General features: G+C 43.4%; 1 protein-coding gene and 1 pseudogene across 3 annotated transcripts; one reads left to right on the plus strand and one right to left on the minus strand.

Annotated features, from left to right (window-relative positions):
• Positions 1-572: 572 nt before the first annotated feature.
• Positions 573-15,267, plus strand: LOC122043854 (annotated as a pseudogene).
• Positions 14,449-19,213, minus strand: LOC122041757 (nuclear transcription factor Y subunit B-4-like). 3 transcript variants are annotated; one of them, XR_006129074.1, is made up of 8 exons: positions 19,126-19,213; positions 18,781-19,012; positions 18,567-18,696; positions 18,438-18,443; positions 18,222-18,318; positions 16,226-16,351; positions 16,004-16,109; positions 14,449-15,475 (listed from the first exon to the last, which is right to left on the minus strand). XR_006129074.1 is itself a non-coding variant. In XM_042601544.1 (5 exons), exons 2-5 carry the CDS (start codon positions 18,990-18,992, stop codon positions 18,274-18,276), a joined length of 393 nt encoding a protein of 130 aa, XP_042457478.1. In that variant the 5' UTR covers positions 18,993-19,012; positions 19,126-19,213; the 3' UTR covers positions 18,017-18,273. The 3 variants fall into 3 exon arrangements, 1 of the variants encoding a protein (XP_042457478.1); XR_006129073.1 differs by lacking the exon at positions 16,226-16,351; XM_042601544.1 differs by lacking the exons at positions 14,449-15,475; positions 16,004-16,109; positions 16,226-16,351 and having other exon boundaries at positions 18,017-18,318.
• Between the last annotated feature and the right edge of the window lie 210 nt (positions 19,214-19,423).

A 19,423-nucleotide genomic window follows, 5' to 3' on the forward strand; every position in this document is an offset into this window, starting at 1 on the left:
GGGTATGTTTTTTGTATGTTCTTTAATTTATCTCCGATCGCCTCTTATATTTTTGTGGTTCTTCGCAGTATTGGGTGAAGAGTCTGACCATGTGTCAGAGGCTTGCATTTTTGGAGCAGGAAGTCAAGCAGCCGAAGGCGCTGAGCGGCCAATCATCTGCTTCTCATACACATCTGGAGCAGATGAATGCTGAGATGGCTCAACTAAGAGCCGATCTGGCAAAGAGCGACGAGCAGCTAGAGGCGGAGAAAGGAAAAAATGCTGAGCAAGCCACCCAATTATCTCGGCTCAATAAACAGGCTAGCACTTTTGAATCTAAAATTCATTCGGCCAACACTAGGAAACTCCGGGCCATTGAAGATCTGGAGATCAAAAATAAAGAGTTTCGGGTGTTGGCCCAAAACTTAAAGGATGCTGAGGCTTCCTTGAAGGCAGAGCGGGACAGACGGTCGGCCAAGCAGACTGCAATGAAGGCCTAGCTCGACGCCAAGGATAAAGAACTAAGAAAGTTGAAGGAAGAGCTAGAGGCCTCCCGAGTGGCCTTGGAGACTTATCAAGGAGCTGAGTCGAATATGTTTGATCTCATGAAGCAAGCCTACATTTGCTCAGATGCTTTTAATGACAAAGTCGCCGATCCGGCTCTTCGTCTGTTCAACCTGGCGATTAAAGGGGTGTTCGGCCAACTCAGGGAAGGAGGCTACCTCCCTGCCACTCTATCAAGTAAGGTCATCAGTTGAGACAAACTGACTGAGTCGCTACCCAATAATGTCTTAGATTATCTAGAGTGAGCCAGTTTGAGCGTTTTTGCCTCTGTAAAAATTTTGAAATTTCAATGAATGCTTGTTCATCCGGCTAACCTTTATTTTCTTCTAGTATTTTAGTTTTCAACTTGATTTTCAAGCGTCACGTAAACTCATGCGACCTCATGTTTCTTCTGATCGGCAACGGCTTATCTACTTAGCCGGTTGGTCCGTTTTGTTTTTAAAGTTGTCGCTTGACCGTTTTAGTGTAAACATGGGTTTAAGGTCGTCACTTGATCACTGACGAAGACAAGGATTTAAGGTCGCCGCTCGATCGCTGACGAAGATAGGGGTTTAAGGTCGCTACTCGACCGTTGATGACGACAGGGGTTTAAGGTCGCCGCTCGACCGTTGATGACAACTGGGGTTTAAGGACGCCACTTGACCGTTGATGGAAACGAAGGTTTAAGGTCGTCACTAGACCGTTGACGTAGACAGGGGTTTAAGGTCACCGCTCGACCGTTGACGAAAACAGGGGCTTAAGGTCGTCGCTCAACCGTTGATGACGACAGGGGTTTAAGGTCGTTGCTCGACCGTTGACGGAGATAGGGGTTTAAGGTTGCCGCTCTACCGCTGACGTAGATAGGGGTTTAAGGTCACCGCTTGACCGCTGACCTAGACAGGGGTTTAAGGTCGCCGCTCGACTGTTGATGATGACAGGGGTTTAAGATCGTCGCTCGACCGCTGACGTAGATAGGGTTTAAGGTCGTCGCTCGACTGCTGATGTAGATAGGGGTTTAAGGTCTTCGCTCGACCGTTGATGACGACAGGGGCTTAAGGTCGCCGCTCGACCGCTGACGTAGACAGGGGTTTAAGGTCGCCACTCGACCATTGATGACGACAGGGGTTTAAGATCATTGCTCGACCGCTAATGAAGACAGAGATTTAAGGTCGCTGCTCGATCACTGATGAAGACAGGGATTTAAGGTCGCCACCCGACCTTTGATGATGACAAAGATTTAAGGTTGCCGCTCGACCGCTGACGAAGACAGGGATTTAAGGTCGCCGCTCGACCATTGATGTCGATAGGCGTTTAAGGTCGCCGCTCGACCGTTGATGACGATAGATGTTTTTAGTCGCCACTCGACTTTTAACTTGGCCTGATCGGACCAGGAGTCTGGAAAACTTTGGTTTTTTATTCATGTTGGCCCTGCATTCAGAAGGTATATACATAAGTACATTTATATTTGCTCATGCACCTCTCACTCGAGCTTGTAAGATTGAAGATGATTCACACTCCACGGCTGCTCGAGTCATCTCCCGTTTTCATCTTCAAAGTAATAGGCCCCCGAGCGGAGTTTCTGTATAACCTTGTAAGGTCCCACACATGGTGCCTTGAGTTTGGTGACGTCGCCGGCCGGCTTGATTTTCTTCCACACCAGATCACCGACCTGGAAGGACCTCGAGATCACCCTCTTGTTGTAGTTCTGCCTCATCCGCTATTAGTAAGCCAGTAGCTGAACAACCGCCTTATCACTCGCTTCATCCACCAAGTCAAGCTCCATTAACCTTCGCTCGCCATTTCCCTAGTCATAGAATCACACCCGGTCGGATTCTACTCCAACCTCCACAGGGACCACCGCTTCTCCCCTGTATACCAGCTAGAATTGTGTTACACCGGTCGCCTCCTTTGGAGTCGTGTGAAGTGCCCACAAGACACTTGAGAGCTCGTCGACCCAGCTACCTCCTACGTGGTCGAGCCAAGTTCGTAAGCCTCTGAGGATCTCTCGGTTTGTAACCTCTGCATGGCCGTTGCTCTAGGGTAGGCGACTGAGGTGAAGGCCTGCTAGATGTCATAGCCTTCGCACCACTCTCAGAGCTTCTGACCTGCGAACTGCCTCCCGTTATCCGAGATGAGCCGGCGAGCGATGCCGAACCGATAGAGGATGTTCTGCCAATGAACTTGATGACCATCTGCTCACTTATCTTTGCCAGGGGCTCATCCTCCACCCATTTTGAAAAGTAATCTACAACAACGAGTAGGAACTTTCGCTGACCGATTGCCATAGGGAGTGACCCCACGATGTTCATACCCCATTGGTCGAATGAGCAAGATATCATGGATGACTTCATCTCTTCGTTCGGTCGATGCGAAATATTATGATACTTTTGGCATGACATGCATGTGGCTGTCATCCAAGTGACATCCTCTTGGAGAGTTGGCCAAAAGTATCCGGTCAGGAGAATCTTTCTAATTAGCAAACGGTCGCCTGGATGGCTTCCACAGGAGCCTTGGTGCACTTCTTGCAAGATGTATTTTGCGTCCTCTGGTCCAACACACTTGAGCAAGGCCTAGAGAAGGTACTTTTGTACAGCTGATCTCCGACCAAGGTGAACCGACCAACCCTCTTCTTTAATAAATGTGTTACCCCCTGATCGGTTGGCGTACCACCCGATTGGAGAAATTCAATTAATGGTATTCTCCAGTCATGTGGAAAGGCAACTCCCTCCATCATATCGATGTGTGCCACCAGTAAAACCTGTTAGATCGGCTGACTAATCACAACAGGTGATAATGAACTAGCTTAACTTAGCTAGTTCATCTGCTGCTTGATTGTCCAATCGGGGAATCTTCTGTACCGTGACTTCTTGAAAATGTATTTTTAACTTCTCGAAGGCTTCTACATATAACTTGAGTCGGGGGTTACTAATCTCGAACACCCCGCCAGCTGTTGGGCGGTCAACTGGGAGTCCGAATGAATGAGGATCTTTTTGGATCCGACATGCCTCGCAGCTTGCAAGTCGGCTATCAAGGCTTTATACTCAGCCTCATTGTTGGTGGCGCGATAATCTAGCCAAACAGAAAGCTGCATTCGATTTTCCCTTGGGAAAATAAGCAGGATGCCGATCCTGTTGTCTTGTCGGGTGGAAAAACCATCCACATATATTCTCCAAGTGGCTTCTAACTCGCCGCTTTGGATTTCTGTGACGAAATCAACCAAGGCTTGAGCTTTTATCGTCGTTTGGGGCTGGTATTGGATGTTGAACTCACTTAGCTCAGTTGTCCACTTGATTAGCCGACCAGATGCTTCTGAGTTGAGGAGGACTCTGCCAAAGGTACTGTTGGTCATCATGACGATTGGATGAGAGAGGAAGTACGGGCGGAGTCTCCGAGCGGCTAGTACCAAAGCGTAAGCTAACTTTTCCAAACCAGTGTAGCGGGATTCAGCGTCTTTCAATAGATAACTTAAAAAAATACACGGGCTATTGCTCTTGCCCATTTTTCTTAACTAATGCCAAGTCGACCGCATTCTCGGTGGACAACAGATAGATCCAGAGCGGCTCCCCTGCGCTCGTCTTAGCTAATATAGGCAAGGAGTTGAGATGATCTTTGAGCTCTTTGAACGCCCGGTCGCACTCCGCATCCCATTGGAATTTTATTGCCCGACGCAGCACCTTGAAGAATGGTAAGCTCCAGTCAGATGATTTGGATATGAATCTAGACAGAGCAGTAATGCGCCCGGTCAGTCGTTGGGCTTCCTTCAAGTTGTGTGGCGGTGACATATCTTGTAGAGCCTTGGCTTTGCTCGGATTCGTCTCGATCCCTCGCTCGGTGACAATATATCCTAGGAATCGACTGCTCTTGGCACCGAGCAGACACTTGTTCGGGTTCAACTTTATTCCATATGCCCTCAGAGTTTGGTAGGTCTCCTTGATGTCTGTGCAGAGATCAGCAACTCTTGGAGATTTTATTAATATATTGTCGACATATACCTCTATGTTTCGGCCGAGCTACCGTCGGAACACCTTGTTAATAAGCCTTTGGTAGGCGGCGTCGACATTCTTTAGTCCGAACGACATGACGTTGTAGCACAATGTCCCATCGACTATGATAAAGCTGACTTTTCTTGATCTTCTCAAGCGAGCGACACTTGGTGATAACCTTGATATACATCGAGCATGCAGATCAGCTCGCAGCCTACCGTTGAATCCACCATGTGGTCTATCTGGGGCAACGGATAGAAACCCTTCGGGCATGCCTTATTCAGGTCGTGGAAGTCTATACAGACCCTCCATTTGTCGCCCAGTTTGAGGACCAGTACGATGTTAGCAAGCCAGCTCAGAAATTGTACCTCTTGTATGTCGCCGACCTCCAGTAATTTCTCTATCTCTGCTCGGATGATCAAGTTCTATTTTGTGCTGAAGTCCCTTTTCTTTTGTTTCATTGGTCGAGCGTCCGGTTGGACGTGTAATTCGTGCTAAGCCACACTTGGCGAAATACTAGAAAGTTCATGTGTCGACCAAGCGAACACGTTGTGATTCTATCTGAGGCAGGCTATCAACTCCGTCTTTTTCTCACCCTCTAGATCGACAGCGATGAAAGTAATTGTTTCTGGGTGGTTAGGGTGGATCTGAACTTCTTCTTTCTCTTCGTAGACCAGCGTGCGCCGCCGAGGAGGGGGTTAGTGATGGGGTTCACCTCCAGGCGAGGTGTCTTTCGAGTGGCTCGTGCTTCCATTCTGACCATCTCGACGTAACGACGCCAAGCGACCAACTGATCTCCTTTGACCTCACCCACCTTGTCTCTCACCAGGAACTTGATTTTCTGGCAGTAGGTGGACACCACCGCTCATAACTCATTGAGTGTCGGTCGGCCCAAAATAACGTTGTAGGTTGAGGGCGCGTCTACCACTATGAAATTTGTGATCCTTGCCCGCTTTAGGGGTTCTTCTCCGAGTGAGATGACCAACTTGATCTGGCGATCGACAACACTTCGTCGCCCGTGAAGCCATAGAGCGCGGAGTCGTCATTGGCGACAGTTCATTCCAGTCAATTTGTAATTGGTTGAATGCCTTTCGGTACATGATATTTACCGAGCTCCCTATATTAATAAAAATTCGATGGACTGTATAATTGGCAATTACTGCTTGGATGATTAAGACATCATCATGGGGGACCTCCATTCCTTCTAAATCCTTAGGCCCGAAGCTAATCTCGGGCCCCTCAGCTTTTTCCTTGCTGCAGTCAACAACATGTATCTCCAGCCGCTGAGCATGCAACTTCCTTACTCGGTTAGAATCTTTGTCGGTCGGCCCTCCAGCGATCATTTCTATTTCCCCTCGAGTGGTATTATTCCGGTTCTCTTCTTCCCTTGCGGACGGTCTAGTCCGTCGAAAGAGGCTTAGGCAGGGATTCGGTCCCTATGGTGGTGGCGTGGCTCGATCGTCCTCTCCTCCTTCCTTCATTCTACAGATCGACTTCTGTGACGCTGATTTGGAAGTGACGAACGACAGTGGTATCCGTGCGGAACCGACCTACTAGCTGTCAGGTCGTAGCAGTCCTTGGTGTTGTACGTTGTTGATTAGTGAAAGTGCAAAACATTGGTGCCCACCTCTTGCCTCTTGGACGAGAGGCTGCCACCTGCTGTACGACATGTGGCTTAGTCTCTTGGTGTGAAGGGGCTCCCGACCTGGGCCCTTTAGCGGTTGATGACTGCTCGATTGACGCCATTCGGATGCTACTGTGGGCTCAGTGGTCGTCTCTTTCTTCCTTGCCACCTGAGCTTCTTCCACATTAATATACTTATTGGCCTTCTTTTAGAAATGACCAAAGTCCTTCGGCGTCTGCCGAATGAGCGATAGGAAGAACTCTCCCTCGGTGAGCCCTTGGGTGAAGGCATTTACCAACACATCTGAGTAGACTGCTGGAATACCCATCGCCACCTGATTGAAGCACTGGATATATGCCCTCAAGACCTCTCGAGGCCCTTACTTCAGCGAGAAGAGATTCACGCTAGTCTTTTGGTGGCGGCGACTACTAGCAAAGTGGTGTAAGAATGCCGCTCGGAAGTCCTTGAAGTTGTAGATCGAGCTGTTCAACAACTGTTTGAACCACCGTTGCGTTGATCTAGACAGGGTAGTAAGGAATATTCGGCATTTCACCCCGTCCGTGTACTGGTGAAGGGTGACCGCGTTGTCAAACTTGGCCAAATGATCGTTGGGATCCGTTGTTCTATTATACTCTCCAATCGTCAGCAGGGTGTAATGCTTTGGCAGAGAGTCATTTAAGATCCCATCAGAAAATTGTTGATTGACCCGCTCGGGTGAGTCGTCTTTCCTCGGCGCTTTTCCCTTTCGTGCGTCTCGTATGGGCGCCTCATCCAATGAAGACCCCCGGTCTCTATCCACTCGGCCTCTTACTTCCGGGGGAGCCCATGATAGCGCTCGGTTAAGGGGGACCAGCGCATTACGAGCGCCCTCATAGGAGTCAATCGGTCTCCTATTTGGCTCTCGAGCGGAAAGTTGATCTGCTCAATCTTCTCTTTCTCTTTCCGCCTGTCGACCTGTTGCAGAGGCAGCAGGTTCATGCATTGGCGGATCAGCCAACACCTGTTGTTGTTGCTCTAATATTTTCATCACTCGAGCTTGTATTAGTGCATCGAGTTCCTCTTGCGTCAGTGTCACTGTTATGAGTTGTCCAACGTCTTCCATCTTCTTATTCAGATATAGGCAGCGTTCCCATAGACAACGCCAAATTGATCATGTCCGAATAAAGAAAGCTGGAAAGTCGGGGATGGGGTGACCGCTGACGGGATGAAGACTTCACTCCTGCAAAACAAAATCAAAACCAGGGAATGTGTCCCTAGCGTTGGTCCTCCGACGCTCAAGTCAAAATAAGGAAGAAAGGAGTAATCAAGAAAATGATGATCTTGTCTTTCCTCGTACTTAGCATACCCTTTTATATCTTTCTTTGTGATCATTCGTCTGTCCTTATTTAATGATATTAATTGTCGGAGAAATGCTTCTTTGTCTTGACTTCTGTACATTAATGATAGATAGAGTGTCCTTCTTTGTCTTGACTTCTGTGTATTAATGATAGGCGGAGTGTTCTCTCTCCTGTGTAGTGTCATTCCTTGCATCGGACGAGCGGTCCGAGCGGCCCCCTTTCCTGTCGATCGGAACAACTGACTACGGGCTTGTTCATTCGTTCGACTGACCCATCATGTCCGCTCGTCTGACCAACCAAGTGATCTGCTTGTCTGACCGGCCGAGTGATCCTCTCGACCTACTCCTTTGCCGATCGGGATAAACAAATAACTACCTTTGGCTGAATTTCTTTCCGTAAGTCCTAGTATTAATCACTTTGACTTTGACCGACATCGTGTCAACTGACCCGTGGCAGGTGAGCTCTCCCTTATAGCTACATCAAATACCAAGGATTTTTGTTTCTTTATATTCCTCTTAATAGGTTGTATTATTATATTAGATTAATCATTAATCCAATAATTCAACCCAATAAATCTAACTCATTGAGTCTAACTCATTAATCCAATCTAATTTGAATTTGACTCAATCCAATGAATAAGTTCATTCGAATCTAACTCAATAAATAACTCAAAAAATTTAATCATCTCATAATTAATTTTTAGCACTAATTACTAACCGTCACATCTTCAAACGGTGCTCATAGACTGGTACAGTGCATCCATGGGGCCAGAATTGTGAGGTACGTCTCAATCCACTCTAATTTGCTTTCAGTAAATAACTGTACGAGTGTATTTAATCCAACGAGAGAGGAACACTTTCATCTTTTTCTGCTCTTTTAACATGGATCTTAAAAGACAGCTTAGAGCGCAACCCGGCAATTTATCACGGCAATTTATCAAAAGATGTAAATAGAGATTTAAATTTATCAAAAGACGTATGCTACTTTAGTATTTATCAAAGAACACACTTTTTTAAGTACATTTCCTATTTTATCATCCTGACAATTTGACTTTTTCTACCGTTTTCTTTTCTTCATTATATTTCTCTCTCTTCTCTTTTTTTATCAGCAGAACATATGGACAACATTAGTCAATTTTTTCATAACATTTTAATACATTTGAAGAAGTAAAAATAAACAACGAATAACATATTTGAACTCCTTGAAATTTCAAAAATCCACTGGAATTAAAATGAGTGCAATTGGAGCTCTTTAGGTCGATCAGTGGGTTTCGGTCAAAACCCATTGATGGACCTAGAGAGTTCCGATTGCACCAATTTCAGTTTCTATGGATTTCTAAAATTACAAGGAGTTCAAATATGGTGTCCATTATTTATTTTGGCTTTTCATATATGTTAACATGCAAAATCAAAGAATCAGCCAAGAAGCCCATGTTGGGCCTGATATGGAATCATATCAGGCCCAACGTGAGTTTTTTATCAATTCTTTGATTTTATATATTAATATATATTAAAAGCTGAAATAAATAATGGACATCATATTTGAACTCCTTGCAACATCAGAAATCCATAAGAACTGAAATGGGTTCAATCGGAGCTCTCAAGGTCCATCAGTGGATTTTGGTGAAAATCCACTGATGGACCTAGAGAGCTCCGATTGAACCTATTTCAATTTCTATGGATTTCTGATGTTGCAAGGAGTTCAAATTTGGTGTCTCTTATTTATTTCGACTTTTCATAACTGTAACATGCAAAATCAAAGAATTGACAAAAAACTATACGTTGAGCCTGATATGGACTCATATCAGGCCCAACGTGGACCTGATATGATTCCATATCATACTCAACTTCCATGTTGCAAAAATTTAATCTTTTTATTGTTGTAGATTTCAATTTCTAGTATGTGTTCCTTCCGCACAGGAAAATATTGGTATCTAAGATTCATATGTTTCATTCTGAATGAATTAGTAAGTTCTTGTTAAAGATTAACTAAATTGGTTACATCCTAAACTTTAAAAATGCACTTTGTTGGCCATTCTAAATACCTTCAATTTTGGTAACAAAAAAAGAAAGGGAAAATAAAACAAAGCTTTGAAAATTTGTGAAAGGTGGTTGCTTGAATGATGTAAGGATCTGACTAACATGCAAGTTTAAACTAATTTACTATCATCTTGTTTTGTTGGATTAAGCACAGTTAAAATCTCGAATGATTAAATTACACCTGAACAATTAATCATCTAGTCATAACCAAAGTTAGTTATCTGTTTTGCAGCTGTCACAATCAGAGAAATTACCACAACGACAGTCTTTTCTCATAATCAATCTTTTTATTGTTTTTCATATACACAAAGCATGTATAATCTCTAAACTCAATCCGTAAAAGGTACATTGAGTATTACCGGGTCACATGTAAACCACGACTATCAGAAAAGGCTGTTGAATTTTTGCAACATGGAAGTTGGGCCTGATATGGAATCATATCAGGTCTATGTTGGGCCTGATATGATTCCATATCAGGCCCACGTTGGGCCTGATATGAGTTCATATCAGGCCCAATGTGTAGTTTTTTGCTGATTCTTGATTTTGCATGTTAACAGTTATGAAAAGTCAAAATAAATAAGAGACACCAAATTTGAACTCCTTGCAACATCAAAAATCCATAGGAACTGAAATGGGTTCAATCGGAGCTCTCTAGGCCCATCAGTGGATTTTAATAGATATTAATATATAAAATCAAAGAATCGATAAAAAAAACTCACGTTGGGCCTGATATGAGTCCACGTTGGGCCTGATATGGACTTATATCAGGCCCAACGTGGGTTTTTTTGCTGATTCTTTGATTTTGCACATTAACATTTATAAAAAGCCAAAATAAATAATGGACACCATATTTGAACTCCTTGTGATTTTAGAAATCCATAGAAATTGAAATGCGTGCAATCGGAACTCTCTAGGTCCATCAGTGGATTTTGACTGAAACCCACTGATCGACCTAGAAAACTCTGATTGTACTAATTTTAGTTCCAGTGGATTTCTGAAATTGTAAGAAGTTCAAATATGCTATTCGTTGTTTATTTTTGCTTCTTCAAATGTATTAAAATGTTAAGAAAAAATTGACTAATGTTGTCCATATGTTCTGCTGATTAAAAAAAGAGAAGAGAGAGAAATATAGTGAAGAAAAAAAACGATAGAAAAAGTCAAATTGTCAGAAGGGTAAAATAAGAAATGCACTTAAAAAAATACGTTCTTTGATAAATACTAAAATAACATATACCTTTTGATAAATTTAAATCTCTATCTATGCTTTTTGATAAATTTAAATCTCTACCTATATCTTTTGATAAATGGTCGGCTTTATAATGATTCACAGACTTGGTGGCACCTGTCACATTTGCAGTGCCTCTTCCCTTATGCTAAATTTATGCTGCAGACATTCACTCACTCACCCTTGTCATTGTTTTTTTTGAGAAACATCAAAGCATAGAGAACGGTACGCGGACGTGGAGTGTGTCTTCATCCAATTCTCAGTAAACTGATCACGGCCACTGTATGTGGAATCGATCTATCTTATCTCCTCACTAGCATGCACATCAAAGGCCTTCCCTGTTCATAAAGGTTTTGTAAGGCATTTCTTCTAAGTTATATAAACATTAGAGTTGAAGCTTGGAGTATACCTTATTTTATTTTATTATTATTATTATTATTTTTTAGTGTACCTTCTAAAGCCACATGATTCCCCTGCAGAGTTATTAAAAAATTCTTGCAAACTCAAGATATCAAGTAACTGTCATTTTTTTCCATATCAGAGAGCGTAATAAATTTAAATTTTTTAAAAAACAATATAAATATTTATAGTAATAAAAAGTATGCATTCAAAAAACAAAAGGCGCCGCCCCGCTGGAGGCGGGAGCTGGCCCTTTCCACCCCTGCCTCGACGACGGGGGTACTCGAAGCGCCTGGAAAGGATTTGCCAAATCGGATATTCTCACTTTAAATTATTATTACTTTCCCAACATTTTATTCAGGAAATTAATTAAAGGAAGGAATGGAGTGCAATGTCTTCAATTAATAATTTATAAATTTATATAAGACGAATTAAACAGAGTGGGTGTGGAAAGTTTGGGTATGTTTGGTAACTTCGTCTGCCACTCTGATACGAAGCAGGGTCGTTTGGGTGTCGGGTTATATTCGTGGCGGTGCGGGTGGAGGGGGTGACAGCATCCCACTGGTCTTCATCGGTCAAGCCCGATGCCCTGCCCCCGCACGGTCGAACTGGTTGCCTACCGGTTCGGCTCCGCCTTGTTCTCTGCGACGGGACGGAGGAGGGCAAGCCCGACGATGGCTGTGGCGGCCTCCTCGGCTCCCCCGTCACCCCCCTTCGCCTGCCGCAGGATAACGCCAGCAACAGTTACAGTTCCTTCGGATCGGTCCCCTGCCTCCCGCAGCCTCGTGCCACGTCAGAGGAAACTAGTCCCGCCACTGCCACGGACAACGGGAGGGCCTCCAAGCCCACCCCCCTATTGAATAAGTGTGAATGGAGAAAGAGGTAGAAAAGAAAAAGTTCCATTGTAAATGGTACTTTAGTCCCACATTGAGAGTTTCAAGACACTTTTGTTAGTTTATATTGATTCACATACATTGAAATTGTGAACAAATGCATGGGAAGAGACTTTCTCTCACGCGTGGGTGTGCAAGGGGTGCAAATTCAGGACCTAGATTTGTACTGAACCAAGGTGACTCGTGTGTCACCTAGATCGCCTTTGATCTGGCAAATCTGTTTCAAGGAAACTGCGCCTCACAGACCTCGGTCAATTTGCCCGGTGGGTCTCTTTGTCCGCCCGACCGATTTCTCTGCTCGCTCGGGATTCTTGCCTGGCCTGTCAGCTCACCCGGTCGGCTAGTGTTTTGACAGTCGCTCGGCCGGTCTGCCTCCTGACAGACCTGTCTTCCCGATCAGTCTGCCTCTCGCTCGGCCGGTCTGCTCTGCCCGACCTGCCTCTCTGATCTGACGAATACTTTGTCCGGTCGACCTCTCTGATCTGCTACGCCCGCCTGATCAACACAGTGCAGACTACCTTCATCACTTGACAAAAACTAGCCCCTGCTGGCACCCCTGAGATTATCAACTCAGGTCATCTCAATTGTAAGTTGAATTTAATTCAAGTATTTAAATTCAGCTAATACCCCGTATATCTCCGGCTACAGATTGTTTATGTCCAACACCCCCGCCGTTCAGGATATGGCCAGCTGGTTTTCTCCGTGTAGTTCGGTAAGCTCTCCTCCGCTCACTAATGTGCTTTCGACGGGCAACATCTGCCCCTCGGGGAAGATCACGGGCATGGTGCCAAAGACTGCGACGACGAGGAGCAACGTGCTCGATTTTGGCATCGGGAACTACAGTCACAGAAGCATAATGCACAGGGGGCGAGCGACCGGGGATGCGGAGTCGGTGAGTCGGGGGATCCGAGTGCAACGCGAGCCTCGGCGAGGTCGGGTAACGAGCAGTACAAGAGGAGGAACTATGGCGAGGCGTTACGATCATATGACAAGGCGGTGGCGATGTGCCTGGGCAATGCTGCCAGCCGGAGCAACCGAGCAACGGCGCTGGTTGGGCTGGGGAGATTGGGCGAGGCAATGAGGGAGTGCCAGGAGGCTGTACGGCTGGATCCATCAAGCTACCGTGCGCGCATCACCGCCTCGCTACTCTATACCCACGGTGAGAATCATTCATATCGCCTAAAAAGTTTGCAATGATTCTGCGTTCTCAACGTGATCTTATTTCATGAAAAAGCCCACTTTTACTCGCAACGCATTGCCCTGTCATTTGCATACTGATCGAACTTGATGCCCTAATTCCCTTCTGCTGTCTAGAATGAGCAGCTGAAGAGCGGAAAGGCCATACTCATGACTTGCTGTTTGAGTTCATGACCTTCAAACTTTGCCACTTTCAGTGACAGGCCACAGTTTGGATTATGTGATATTCATAGACATTATTGTGTCTGTCCCACGATACCATGAAACGTCCAAGATGTGCAAGTAATTGGCTCCTAGTTTTTCTAGTGAATTCTTCAATGGGTACATGGTGTTGTTAGTCTTTTTCTTTGTCACTCTGTACATTTATTGGATTCTCTCTGCAATTTTGTTGTAGGTTAGGGCAGATGGAGGATACAAAGCAGCACATATTTTTGGCAGGACCAACCTGACAATATTGAATTGCAAAAGCTGCAAAGATTGGAGAGACATTTGGGCTAATGTGGAGAAGCCAGAAAGATAGGTGATTGGAAAAGTGCATTGAGGGAAGCTGATGCTGCAATTGCAGCAGGAGCAGATTCTTCTCCGACGGTGAGTTCAGAAAAGAAAAATGAAAATGCATTTGGTACTGCCGATTATAGTTTCCCTTTGATTTTAAGAAACAATTGATGATGGAAGAAGGCATATGTTACCGATAATTTTCAGATAATGGCAGCAAAAGCAGAAGCCCTTCTACAGCTTCATCGGTTCGATGAGTCTCTGCATGCTCGCTTAAATTTGAGAACTCTCCATTTTACTCGTGCCAGGTTTTTTTTATTTACTCAGATGCCAGGGTTTTCGGTCTGCATCCAGATTCCTGCATCTACATTGTTCGCGCACAAGTTGATATGTCCTTAGGAAGGTGAGCTGAAAATTTGAAAGTTTAAAAAAAGGCCACAAATTTTTAAGACGTTTGAGCGTAAAGTGGGAATTTTGCAGATTTGAGAGTGCAGTTGAATTAGCTGAAAAGGCGACGAGGATAGATCCCAGAAATATGGAACTGACCTTGATTGTGAACAATGTGAATCAGTTGCAAGAGCTCGGTCTCATGGAAAAGAGCTCTTCAAGTTCGGAAATTTTGCAGAGGCCAAGCACAGCTTATAGTGAAGGGCTCGAGCTTGATTCCTCAAACCTGGTCCTCCTTTGTAACAGAGCAGCATGCCGATCGAAGCTTGGACAGTGGGAGAAGTCTATTGAAGATTGCAAACAAGCCGTCAAAATCCAACCCAGTTACATCAAGGCTCTACTAAGACGCGCTGACTCCAATGCCAAGGTGTTACAGTTTACCATGTAGCTTCAAGATACGAATCTTGTTTTAAAAAAATGGTATACAAAGAAAAGGTCTTCTCATCATTTCAATACTTGTTAATCAGATCGAGCAATGGGCTGAATCTGTAAGAGATTATGAAGTCCTCAACGAGGAAATTCCAGGAGATACTGTGGTGGCTGAATCTTTGTTTCACGCAGAAGTTGTGCTGAAAATTTCACGGAGTGGAGGAGTTTCTAACTTGCAGTTTGGTGGTGAGGTTGAGGATGTTACTAGTTTGAATCAGTTGCAAGCTGCAATATGCTTACCAGGTGAGACTCTTTTTGTTACCTTAACTAACTCTTGAAGCCGGCTAAATTTCGGACTACTCAATTTTTAACTTCTGCAGCAATTCTGTCATTTACTTTATGACAACATCCAATCTACAATCCTCCCACATTTCACCATTGGCCGATTCTTTGTGCGCCCGTTATCCGACTGCAAATTTTCTCAAGGTATCATCACTACCACTATTGTCATAGACTGTCATGCATCTAAGTGTTTGTGCCTGCTCACCTTGCTTAATGTTTTTCCAATCCATGAACCAAAGGTTGATATCAACAAGAGCCCCACCGTCACAAAGTCTGACAGCGTGAGGAGCATCCCTACGTTCAAGATCTACAAAAATGGTATAAGAATAAAGGAGATGAACTGCCCCAGCCAACAAGTCCTGGAGTATCCTGTGGGGCGGTATAGCCAGGGATAAAGCAGAAGCACTAGTCCCATTCTACTACTGCCACATTGACTAAAACTCGTATAACCAGACCAGCTATATATGTTCATCCATTGAGTCAATGCTCGAACATGAACTAATGAGTAACGACGGACCTCGAGTTTCCCATTTTCCTTCATATGATTAGGACATGCAAATCTCTATTAAGAGAATCTCCCAATTTGTATAATGCACCGAGGTTCTGCAATCAAGCAGATATTTTTTTAGTGTATATACATTATATAGAGAACATTGTAATTGGTTGGAGGTGAATTCCATATGTGGTGGACTGGAGGTGGGGGAGAGATTGGTATATCAATTTGTTGTTTCGTATTACAATCAATGTTCAATTTTGCTGCTGCCAGTGTTGCATATGGTAGCTTACGTGTGACCTTTATTCTGTAGAACAAATGAACTGCCAGTATTCCTTCAAACGTGAATTGGTTACCATCTGATTGTGTGACAGTTGATTCACATTGATTTAGTGGAAAGCTAAATTTGAAGTCTATTTTCGAAATCAAATTGAATAAAAATAATATAGCTAAATTTTTTTAGCCAGTAAATATAGTTTTTGTTCATAAACAAGAACTAGCGAGCATTCTACTAAAGTGTCAATGTAGGTGAGATAGAAGAAAGTTTAACATAGACTAACATTAACTGGACCAAATCTACGCAGCAAGATATATAAATTTGATAAGAAACAGAATATCGAACAATCGTGGAATTTTACCTCGAAGAAACTCGAGCTATAAAGTTTTGCACGGGCAGCAGCTTTCTCGATAAGGACCAAAACACGACGATCGATTTAAATTAGGAACGGTGATTGTTAAGTAATGCTGCCAAATCCATAGGAAGCAATACCATTATGTGTCATGGTCATTTCTAGGACCAGCAAATATGCAGCAGTATGATAAAAGAAAATAAGTGCAGCAGCAAGAATTCATTAGCTAACCTAAACAGGATCTCTATTTGCTTCAATGAATAAGCAACCAAATGAAACCAGGAGATAATTCTACGTTTAGTTTTGCTGCAGAGATGAGACACTTCTACTTTTTTTTCAGTATCACCAAATTTGAGCCTGTTGAAATTTTAAGTTGCATTAGAAGGTTAATCTAAAACAGACCCATGCCTATGGAGGACTAACACCGAAGATACAAAAACAAATTGAATACTTCCACCATTTTTTCTTGAGAGCATTCACATGCATTTTGTGTGCACCAATAGTGAACAGAAAGTCACAGTGGAACAAGTCTTTTAGTGCATAAGGTAACTTAGCTGTGTTTGTCCCAACAATTTTGAGATAGCTACACTAATCTTATCCCCGTTGAGCTATTTGCAAAGTCATATCACCAGTAATATTCCAATAAACTAAACTACTTTTTTATCACTAATAACAAATTGAAATAAACAAAACTTCTAATCACACATTCAAACAAATTCTCAGGATAACAACTTCATGTCTGGCAATAAAGAATAGGGAATCCAAGAATCACCACGGTCAGCAATTCTAATATCGGACAATTTCTGGTTAAATAGTTATGTTCCATATGCTAAACTAATCATTGTTCTGATCCAGTTCTTAATTGCAAACTGAATCATTAGACACCTTTTTCATGTATTACTTCAAATCAGTTCTGTAACTTTAATATTTAATTTAATACAAAATATTCAGAAAATGCCATTCAGATATTTTTTTAATATAAATATTCAGTTAAAGACCTTTCAGTAAGGGTAACAAAAAGAGTTGGTCAAACAATATCAGGATCATTTACAATGACATATATCAGACAAATAAAGCCCCATAGAAAGTTTTTTAGCAGACATTTATTATAGCATGACAATAGATTGTTTCTCACAACTGTTCATCCAATCTTTAATATTTGGACTTGAAAGTAATGTATTCATGTTGGCACAACATAAGAGTACAAATATGAAAAAAGAGTCCAAGCAGCGAAACTCATGCAAGAAAGAAAGCAGTTATGGAGGATGAAAGAGAGAAGAAGAGGCAGAAGAAAGTTACCTACTAATAGGCTTTATGAGTGGATTGCTTCATGCGGCAAGGGAGGAGATTCAACTAACATCATGGTGGTGTTGCATGGGCAGGAAAATGGATGATGGTTTGCTTGTGGCTGTGGGATAGGAACGAGAACAAAATCTGTTGGGCTTGAATTGGTGGGAAGTGAGGCTCACAACTCCTGTGATCTGTCGCAGGTTGCAAGAGGTGGAGGGTGGGTGATTATATTAAAATGGGATTTCATTAAGGTTATTCAAGAACATCATAGTGGATTAGTGTGTTATCCTAAGCTTGATTAATAATATTAGGGTGAACTAATTGGTTACATAGTATTTACTAAATATTAAAATAATTTAGAATATTTTAATAACTTTTAAGACTTGATGAGTTCACATACCCATGTCCAGAACTTGGAACCTAGGTACTAGGAAGTGGATTGGCCATCTCCAGCTTTGAACCATCTTTTAATGCCTTGGGACTTACTAAAGAGATGTATGAGTGTGAAGTGTTAGTGTGAAGGTTTTACACTATCTATTTGTTGATATAAAAATTAAAAACCTAGATTGTAGAATAGTTCCTATTGTGTTATTATGATCTACTATGGTCAATCAGTTAAGTGATCAAAACCATTTCCACGGGCATGAATAAATTATGAAAACAATGAAGCATCAGGCTGTTCAGATTAAGAAATTATCTTACTAACTGGGAATTGCAATTTCTCCAAGACCATTGAGCAAACACAATCCACTTAATTCATGTATAAGCTCGAGTATTTAAAGGCCAATAACTTCATCGTGTACAATGCTATGATGAAAAATAGTAACTCCCTCTCATATGTTGTTGACAAGGTCCAAATACATTGAATGCTAGACTTGCTCTTCAGAATTTAGACATAGAACAATCCATTTTGATTAAAGGGAGTATTTGAACTAACCAGGCAAATAATTACCGGCCACATCCCTTGGCTCCCCATTGATTGCCCCATCTCACTTTCCTGATTGATCAATAGAACGGGAACCCTTGACGTTGCCCTTTGAGATTTAAAAAATTGGAGGAAAATTTTAATTCAAAAGAGAAAAAAAAACATGTTAGTTTAATGCCACACAGAAAAGATGAAACATTGGGAAAATTTGAAAGATTTGAAAAGTACCTCCATCTGGAAGACCAACACGTTTCAGAATAATTGTCCAAGACAAACAAGGAAACTATTATTTAGCAATCCCTCCGATTAATGCAGCGCGATTAGGCACATAGGAAAAGATGAAAGGATCAGGATCACCTCTCTGTAGAGCTGCAAGTAGAGCTTCAGAGGTTCCACGTACTCTTCGAAGCCGAGTGTCCCCATCGCCCAGAGAAGATCATCACCATTGATCGTCTTCCTCTTCTCCCGCTGGCACTTATCGCTCGCCCTGCCCAACACCCCCATACGGTAAAGGACCCCTCATGAAGCTAGATTGGGAAAAAAAAGTTGAAGCGTCGTTAACTCGGCTTACTCGCTGGTGACGAAGCTGATGAACTCGGAGACGCACTCCTGGACGGACTCCTTGGAGTCCTTGGCGATTTTTCCGTTCTCGGGAACGGCCTTCCTCATGATGCGGCCGATGTTGGCGATGGGAAGGAACCGATCCTGCTCCCGCGCACTTCCTCCCCCTCTGTCCCCGGAGTGGCCGCTCTCCGGCGTTCCCGGAGCCCCAGATTCCGACATTGAGGCGAGGGCCGCTAACCCTAACCCTGGTCGACATTAGAGGAACGGAAAAGGAAAAAAGGGAAGAAAAAATACAGCGACAACGACAGAAACACTGAAAACGCAAGGGGAAGGAGAGAGGCTTTAAACTCACCGGTCGAGGAAGTGACGGAGGTTGAAAGCAGCGAATTGGACGGCGATGCAGGCGGCGAATGAATCGAAGAGAAAGTCCGAAGGGAAAGAGGATGGAATCAACGCCGTCAATTCAACTTTATTCGGATCATAAATTGGGCCCGATACGAGGAAACTGGACGGCCCATTATTCATGGCCCAATTAACAAAGTGAACACAAAATGCTAATTTTTATTTATTATCGGAAAACACGAACGTTTAAAACATATGAGCGATGTCGACTGCAAACCGTGTAACCGTAAGCGGTTGTTGGGAATTAA

Source organism: Zingiber officinale, chromosome 2A (assembly GCF_018446385.1).
Source record: "Zingiber officinale cultivar Zhangliang chromosome 2A, Zo_v1.1, whole genome shotgun sequence".
Lineage (NCBI taxonomy): Eukaryota > Viridiplantae > Streptophyta > Magnoliopsida > Zingiberales > Zingiberaceae > Zingiber > Zingiber officinale.